Below are 9,226 nucleotides of genomic sequence, written 5' to 3'. Positions count from 1 at the left end.
GTTCCTCACAGTTGTTTCCCTCAGTGACTCCTGAAGGGCAAAGGTCACCAGCGTGAATAAGTGTAAAAGGTTGGATCTTCAGGATCTTTGGTTTTTTTTTATATTCGGGCTGAAATAACATTTCAATTGAATTTTTTCCAGTTTTTCGCAGATTAGTAAGCCACTGAGTAGGAAGTATTTCCCAGTAACACCATTTATTTCCGTGGAAACGTCAGAATGTACGTGGTTCCGTGTTTCTATTTGACGCCGCCGGGTCCTTCCACCGTCCACTGGAAGAAGTCGCACTGTTTCCCCTCCGCCGAGCTGCAGGTGAAGAAGTCCCTGCCATTATTGGGTCCCAGTTTCAGGACCGTCCTCATTACGCAGCGGTTCCCGTGGCGACAGAGGGGGAAGTGCAGGTCGGCCCACTGCAACGGGGGAAAACAGCGCCGTCTCATTAAACCGGCTTTCAGTTTGCTGCAAACGCATCACGGACGGACACTTCAGGCTCTTTAAAGAGAAATTTTTTTTTTTTAAATCATGTTCCGGGTCGAGTCGCTTTCCCACTCTCACCTCAAAGAAGTTGCATCTGGTCTCTCGGGGACGAGCGCAGGCGTAGAAGCGGCGTCCTTTATTGTCCCCGTCCTTGTGGACCACTCTGAGAACAGCTGGACGGCGATGTGATGCACAACGCGGAGCCGCCGCCGCCACTCGGTGCTTCCTGACGCCGGCGGAGAAACAGTCCTATTAGTTTGAAATACGCCGGGAGATAAAAACACACCAATCGTTGTCACGGCGACACTTATTAGCGAGGACACAGGCTTCCCCGCCGCAGCGCGGGACGACGTGTGCCGCTAATAATTGTATATGCCTTGTAGCTCACACTGGCCATTACTCAATCGGAAGGTTGGTTTTTTTTAACAATGTTATAATAAAACTCCACAGTCACAAGCTTTTTTTTTTTTTTTTTCTTTATCCCACACATCTCCCTGAAGTTGCAAAAAACTTCTCTTATTATAAACTTATTCATGAATTGCCAAGTAAGAGATTCACTCACCCTGAGTTGAGGCTTCCGTTTTGAGCTTTGTTACCGAGAAAGGCGCCGTGATCAATTCTCATTTTCTTGGACGGGTGACGGTAGGAGGCCAGCGATTCCCCGTCGGGGCGCTCGGCACTTTGCCTCCGCCAGCCACCAGAGGCATAATTGGGGCTTGTCGTCCCTTGGCAGACGGCGTATTTACACAAGCCCCGCTCCGCCGCCAAGGAATTCAAACGGCTGCCGGCGGGGGAGAGCGGCGGGTTTACGGGCTCTGGCTTCTCGCTCAAGTCGGAGAAGACCAGGGTGGAAGTCCCAAACGCAGACCTCCGGTTGACCTTCAGCTCCCCTTGTGGTTTCCCGAAGGCATTGCAGGGGTGTTTGATGAGCGGCGACGCTTCGGGGACGACGGCGTCTCTGTCGACTGAGAAACGTCGGCGTCAAAACGCAGGTTTGTCGTCGGTTTGATGAACACAATCCTGCAAAATCCTGTTCAAATCGCCGTCGCTACGTCCGAAGTGTGGCGGCCGCTCGGTCTCTACGGCCGGCGCTTCAGCGAATTCCGTTGATCTGCACCACTGGAACTGCTGCTTTTGGGAAAACGGCTCCCGAGGTGGAACTTTTCTAAAAACCCGTCGTCGTTAACGACAGAAACACTACGACTGCCTGTGACTCGGAGCTCCGCACATGCTCAGTAGACTTTCATGACTTCATATTCTCCTGGGACTTTGGTAGTTTTATACACAGTAGTAATAAATAAAATGTGTTTTTATTGCACTTTACATGAATAAATGTCAAAGTGCTAAATAGCAGGTAAAACCAGTGTTGTGTCGACGGGATCCGAGAGTTCTGAAGCAAATCTGAATCCTCTAAACCAGTGTTTTTCAACCTTTTTGAGCCGAGACACACTTTTTTCTTTGTAAAACTCTGGAGTCACACCTCCACCTGGAAATGTTAAAATGTTAAACTCTGTAGCCTCTATTAACAATATAAAGTTGTTCTCATCAAAGTTTGATCAACAGGAATCCAGTAAATCCAGAAAGCAAGGACTTTTTTTAATAGTGCCTCCCTCAGTGTGAAACCTGGACCTGATGGATGAAGAGCTGAGATCCTGGTTTTCAAAAACTTCTCCATCACTGTCACTGACACAGTACTTTGATACAAGATGGTAGCAGGAGGTGGAGATGAACCACACTGACGTCTGTCACTTTACATTTCACCGGCAAAGTTCTGTGCCGCCCTCTAGTGGCGAAGAGTATTTATACACGATTACTCGAGCAAATGTTTTTCAGAAAAAAATGTGAAATTGGACAATTTCCCAAGGCTCACCTGACGAGATCTCGCGGAAACACCAGTGGTTGAAAAACCCTGCTCTATAGCAGCAGTGGAGCTGCAGGAACCTCCACGTCCCTCTATTGATTCACACTGTTTGTTCTTCTTTGTTTCACTCCTCGCCTGCTACGCCGCTCCTCCATGCTCGCAAATGACGAGAAATTCTTGGAAAACCCCCCCCGCCATTGGAGACTGTACACGCAAATCACTTGTGCAGGAACACACTGTGCTACGTCAGTGTCTGTGGTGGGAACCCGGCTCGTCGAGTGCAAAGAAATATTGAAAATGATGAAAAATGCACGTCGGCCCATAGTTTAGTTTCTGCAGCTTCAAAGCTGCCGAGAGGAAAAATGGCCAACTGACAGACTTGCTCATTATTTGCGCTCCGACATTCAAACGCTCCGCGAGTACGGAGGCGTCGGCCCACTTGACTGCCGTGTCACTGGGTGTTTTGGTGTCTTGCTCAAAAGCACTTGAGTGCGGGTGTCAAGCTGTTACGCGTCCTCGCGGAGCCGCTCTCCTTTGAACAAAGACGTTCTGCCGCCTCATTAAGCTCAATGAGTGTGTGTGTAGCGGGAGCGCTCTGCTCACCCCGGGGTCTCGCAGCGTCGCAGGCGTCGCAGGCGCCCGCCGCCGGCGTGTTGACGAGCGTGCAGCGCCGACAGGCCCAGTCCTCCTCCTCCTCCTTCGCCACGTCGTCGCCGCTCCTCTGGCTGCCGGCCCGTCCAGTCACAGCGGGTCTGACCGCCGGCTTGCTGGACAAATAGTTCAATAAAAAGCCTTTAATGCTTGTGATTGGTGAAGAAAAGCACCGCGATGGGAGGAAGAAGAAATGGTGACGGTGTCGGGTTCAATACTCCATATCCGCGGTTTGGGGATTCTTTAACATTAATGATAATGTCAAAAGTAAGACGGGCTGTAAGGGAAGTAGCAGCGACGCTACACAACTCATAACCTGCATGTTTAACGTCTCTGTCACTTTATACTTTATTTGGAGTTCTTATTCTTTTGCTATTTCTACTTAGTTAAGGTTAGTGAAGAGTCTATATAATATTGTACATAATTATTACATTTTTTAGACGCATCCTATTTTATTTATTTGTTATTCTTTGCTCTCTGTGTTCCTGTTAAAGCTGCTGGAACTCGAATTTTCCTGAGGTAGAGAATTAACAAAGTCGATCTGAATCTGAATCTGAAATGATGTTGACAGAATATTAAGGGGAGGGGAAAGACGGTTCATACGACACCAGCAACCTCCTCGACAGAACATCTGGATCAGCAGCGTTGGCTGGATGCTACATGCTACATGCTAAAGAGGTTAGCATGACTACAGCCGTGCCTGATGCACTCATTAACAGTCAGCTTCTGCGACAGGCATGGCGAAGCGCGGAGGTCGACGCTACGCCACGGAATGAACAGGAAGCCCCGCCCACAGCCCTCGTTGATTAGCCCCGCCCACATCCCCCTCGTTGATTAGCCCCGCCCACAGCCCTCACTGATCAGCCCCACCCACAGCCCTAGCTGATTAGCCCCGCCCACATCCCCTCGTTGATTAGCCCCGCCCACAAACCCTTGTTGATTAGCCCCGCCCACAGCCCTCACTGATCAGCCCCACCCACAGCCCTAGCTGATTAGCCCCGCCCACATCCCCCCCTCGTTGATAAGCCCCGCCCACACACCCCTCGTTGATTAGCCCCGCCCACAGCCCTCGCTGATTAGCCCCGCCCACAGCCCTCACTGATCAGCATTGATTTGCTTTGGTCTTTTCCAGGCGTCTCGACTCGTCCAGTAAATTCAAGGACAAAAAGCAAAACATTGACAACGTGGAATAAGCAAAGACAAGATAGAAAAAGAATACGACTATATTTGTGTAGTTTTTGCATTATTGATTCTCTTCATATTTCCACATTTATTTCCTTTTGGCACTCCTGTGATTCCATATTTACGATCCATGTAAAGTACAATTATCTCTGGCTTAACGTTATAGTGTGTGTTTTACAGCTGAGAACTGTGTTGCATTGCGCAGTGTGTGTGTGTGTGTGTGTCTGTAAACATTCATTTGCCCGATTAGCTGTATTCACAATTAATCACAATTAGTCAAAAGAAAAAGAAAAGCGACTGCAGCCGTTAGCGTAGCGTGATTACGCGAGCTACAGACACGGAGGTGATGCTAACTCCACAGACACGTGCAGCTCTGCGGCTGCAGATCTGCAGTGAAGCTGCTGGGAGCGAACATGTTGCTGCTGCGACGCCGAGCACAACTATGTTTGACAAGAAGGCAAATCTGCAATGCCAACAGTCATGGTAGGGGGGGGGTGGCGAGGGGGGGGGGGGGGGGGTTCGGCAAACTTCTCCCAGATTGCTTTATCAGCTGTGTAATGCGTTGTAAAGGGCTTTAGACTCTAACCCCTTCGCAAAGCTCTGCTCAAACACGGCCCAGGAGGTGTTGAGCCGGTGCCCCGTCTGGCAAACACAGCCTGAGACGCGCATTAATTTTCCCCCCGCAACACTTCCCACTCCCTGCCAGGCCCATCTGCCAGCAAAGATGGCCCCTCTAAATTTGAACATATTATTTAAAGAGCTCCCAAAACTTTCTGCAAAGACGAGCGGCGCTTTTCTACCAAACGGGGCGTTTAAGGAACGGAGACGTCGATGTCGTTACGCTACAGGACGGGTTCGGGTTTCCGTCGTTCCAGTTTAACACAGGAAGACATAAAACAAGGCCATTTGTGGCGCCGGGGCTCCGTTTGAAGGAGCGTTCAGTCGCTCTTCAGACAAGAGCGTGCAGGAAAAGGTGTCGTCGGTCGAAGGCGTGAAGCCCGACGGGGGTTCTGTACCTGACGTCGGGCGCGCTGGGATCTCCTCGCTGACAGCTGCGGCAGAAGTACGTCATCCTGCCGCCGTCTCCAAGACGACAGACCGTCGTGGCGCCGCAGCAGCGGCCGCACCGCGGCTGCCGGTACACGTTGTAATGTTTGTGCAGGGGAGAACCGGATTTGCGACACTGATGGGAGGCGGAAAGGAGGAAGACAAAACGGGCAGAGGGGAGATTGAAGAAGTGGGAATGGTTGTTTTGTTGTTGGTGTTTTATTCTACTGGGTTCATGACATCACGTGGCGACGCTCCACTTCACTTTCCAAGACCGACTGATGCCCCTTAAAGTCCCAGTGAAATGAAGGTTCCACCTCCAGAACTCTCTGGTGTCTCTTCTAGAACATTTTCCTGCTAACTGGCTGAAGGTAAAATGTTAAAACACGACAATCTGCGAGAAAATAGCCGATAAACGGCGCTATTTCCTCTGCTGGGCAGAGCTTCTGACAATAACAGAGTGACATCACGAGTTGTGCACACGCCCAAGTTGTGTTTACATTATGGAGGATCAGAGTTTTGACCACGAAGAGGCTGAATTGAACCAGATTTCATCATCATGGTCATTTCAAACCCAGTGATTGATGAAGAAGACACAGAAGGTGGTTCTGCCATCGGTGACCCCGTCTGGAACATGTTTGAGGAAGCAGAAGACGCTTCGTCCTCCATTCGTCCTCGTCTCCTCGCCTCAGCAGCCGCCACTTTTCACCTTTGAGGCTTTGAGGCTCCTGACTTTTGGCAGAACGACCGGCTTCCTGGATCCAACACGTCCAAGAGCTAGAAGACTGAGGAATCACCGGAGATGAGTCCAGGTGTTACTTGATCGTCTACTAGTCTCACGAGCTAGCGGCTCCCGCTAGCGAGCTAGCGGCTACCGGCTAGCAGCTCCCACTGGCCGTGCTCCTTTTCTCCTCTCTGGTCTCTTCCAGGCTCAATCTTTCATCAAGGCTCATAAAATGCCGACTATAACTTCAAAACACTGTAAAAACTTGATATTTAAGAGGGAAACAAGCCGATATAAACACAACAGATCGAGATCTGCACAACTCGTGATGTCACACATAGGCTCCACCCACGAAGAAGAAGGATTCCCCCGATTTTGTCGGCTGGAGATTCAAAATTCAAATAACTTTGTTATGCGACAACAGTGGTGGGGCAGAGTCGGAGGAACCTTAGAAGTAGAACCCAACTATCGTTTTTCGCAAAGTAGTGTTTTACGTTCCACTGGGCCTTTAAGGCGAAAACTAATCCAATCACTAGTTACTCCTTTTAAAAGTACCTTATTACTGCACTGATTACTTGTTTTTAAAAGCAACTAAGTTAGATTACAAGTTGCATCTAGCAGCTGCCAACACCACCACCATCATCTGACCATAAAAACTACAGCCGGTTTTGCTCCGGCACCTCCTTTATACATATTTAACCTTTGACCTTCATCCTTTTGTTGTATTTTAATCCGACTCAAGATTTTATGATCACATTTTTATTATTACTGGTATTTATTTACCCAGACATGGAGTTGTAGTCTGTTGTTGCACTATTTATTTGAGCTGATGTCATTTATTAGGCCGATTAAATTCAATGAATGCATATTAAAGAAAACGGATAAATAAAGTGCACAACTGATCCTTTAAAAATAAAAGTTTCACCTTGTAAAACAGGAGCGTAAAATCCCGGGTCTTCTTCACCACGTGGCGGATCTGCTCGTCTGTCAGCTGCCGAACCTACAAACAACAAAATAAATAAGAATTAATACAGCAACCCCTTTAGTTCCAGTTCACAGCACGAGAGTGAACATTATTTGTGCAGCCCTTCGTTCCAAAACAGAGACGCGAGGCGCTTCGCCGTCAGCAAATCAATAACACAAGCATATAAACAATAAAACAAGCAGACGTGAGTGTGGAGGGGGGGGGGGGGGGGGGGGGGGTGAGAAACAAAACAAATATCCTGATGCAAAATGATGCAATGGAGAAAAAACCCTACATAAAGTACATTCCTATCACTGGCAGCCAGGATGAGCCTGGATGGAAACCCAGCGCTTGTTGCCGTTTCAGGACGCCGGAGGGTTCGGCGACGGAGCGGAGCCTCATGAAGCTGCAGCGGTCCCAGAAGAAGTGGCGGCCAAAAGCCCCACATTAATGTTTTTGGGTACAGCGTGCCACGTTGCCGTACCCCCCCCGTGTAATACTGTGTGTGGAGGGCAGGCGTCCCAGCAGAGCGGAGCCCCTGGTAATATTTGAATGGAGGACGTGTTCAGTGTTTGTCGCCTGCAGAGAACCGACACTTTTGCTTCTGTGGATTTTTTTGGTTAAACCTGATTTTTTTTTTTACCGCGAGTCCTTCATCCCCACTGCTGTGAGACTGTATAAAGTAACATGCAATACTACGTGCAATAACCCCTGAATCTACGTCACTAATTGACCACTTGTTAGGACTGAACCTAACACTGGTATTATTTTTACTATTTTATTGTACTTTATTCTACTTTGCCCCCCATCATAGTTTAATTTCCTTGTATTTCATTTTACTGTATATTTTGCTCCCCTTAGAACTTATTATACGTTATTATAGTTTGTGATTTTTATCTTGTTTTTTAGTCCTATTTTATTTTATTTACTTATTATTACTTGTTACTGTAAATATTTTTGGCCCTTGGAGTTCTTGATAGTCATTTTATATAAGATTCCTCTATTCTTTGCACATTCCTTGTCTTTCCTACTCATGAGTCCTTAAGAGCAGAATGTAACAAGTACATTTCTCCTTTGTGAGATCAATAAAGGCTTATTTTATCTAATTTTATCTTTTTTTCCCCCCTCCAAGCAAAAGACACTCACATACGCTCACACACACATGTAAATAGTATTTGAGGTAGCACTTATTTGCATGGAATGTATTGTTCATTTTCACACATCTTTGGAATTGTTTACCGTTTTGTATTGTTTATCTGCACTACCTTAAATTAAAAAAATCATTAAAAAAAAATTATAATATTGATATATTATAGTTGAATTAAATTGATATTGAAAACAAAATGTGTATAATACAGCGATGTAAAGTTTTCTATGTTGCAAGATGTTATGTACAAATTTCTCTGCAAACACGTCGTCTCATATTCTAATCAGGCTCCAGGTCAATAAAGTTTTTGAACTGAAAAAGAAGAAGAAAAAAAAGAAAGACACTCGCATCTCTTTTGAGATTAACAAGATAGATTGAGGCGGATTAATTCATCCTTTCTGGGGTAATTACAGCTAAACACGTTTGTTTATAACGCGCTTTCATACGTCCGCGTGATGTGCAGTGAATTAAAACACGACGCACAAGAGAAGACGCAACCAAAACAAGAACACATAAAGACTAAAAGCAGAAACCCAAGGAAGCATCAAAACCAATAAAAACAGATCAATGCGTCACGCTGGGGGTGGACGAGGTGGAGGCCGGCCTGACGTGGAATCAATGGAACGTTGCTGGAGTGGCATGAACCAGTCGCACACAGTAAATAGGACGTTAAGGTTGAAAACAAACAAACAAACAATATAGTAAGTACATTTTCCTGTTTCTGCTGCTTCTGTTCACCTCCTCCCTGCAACACGTCAATAAAACGAGGCCAGAAACCTGTTTTTTCTCCCGTCTTTTGCATTTTCACTCTGTTTTATATATATATTTCCCATTCCTCTGCTGAGCACCATCCATCATCTCCTCCATACCTTGACGGCCGGATGGAAGCCCGAGTCGAACAGCGCCTCGTTCTTAATGATGTTGCCGACGCCCGGCATGGCGGCCTGGTCCAGCAGGACGTCGCAGAGCATCCTGCCGCCCCGGCGCCTCACCGCCTCCTCGCTCCGGGACGGGCTGAAGGCGGCGGAGCACACGTCCAGACCCTCCCCGGCCTCCACCCGCCGCCTGCAGTCCTCCGTCACCCTGCGGGGACAGACGGCGTTACTGTGCCTGTTGTTCTTCTGAAGGTCACGTAGTCAGAGGAAGACAAGAGGGAGAATGTCCAGCTGCTGATCA

The 9,226-nt window shown here is 47.7% G+C and overlaps 1 protein-coding gene across 1 annotated transcript in view; it reads right to left on the bottom strand.

Annotated features, from left to right (window-relative positions):
* Window positions 1-236: 236 nt before the first annotated feature.
* neil3 (nei-like DNA glycosylase 3) overlaps window positions 237-9,226 on the bottom strand; it is a gene marked incomplete at both ends in the record, with an annotated part of 15,046 nt that continues 6,056 nt past the window's right edge. The window contains 7 exons of the mRNA XM_080502379.1: window positions 237-407; window positions 553-700; window positions 1,037-1,439; window positions 2,939-3,102; window positions 5,185-5,351; window positions 6,865-6,939; window positions 8,920-9,133. Of these exons, the coding sequence (XP_080358505.1) occupies window positions 237-407; window positions 553-700; window positions 1,037-1,439; window positions 2,939-3,102; window positions 5,185-5,351; window positions 6,865-6,939; window positions 8,920-9,133 (1,342 nt within the window). The remainder of the gene's footprint in view (window positions 408-552; window positions 701-1,036; window positions 1,440-2,938; window positions 3,103-5,184; window positions 5,352-6,864; window positions 6,940-8,919; window positions 9,134-9,226) is intronic.

This window comes from Blennius ocellaris (assembly GCF_963422515.1).
Source record: "Blennius ocellaris genome assembly, chromosome: 9".
Taxonomy (NCBI): Eukaryota; Metazoa; Chordata; class Actinopteri; order Blenniiformes; family Blenniidae; genus Blennius; species Blennius ocellaris.
The sequence above is the reverse complement of the archived record's forward strand: the minus strand, read 5'-3'. Positions and strand labels throughout refer to the sequence as shown.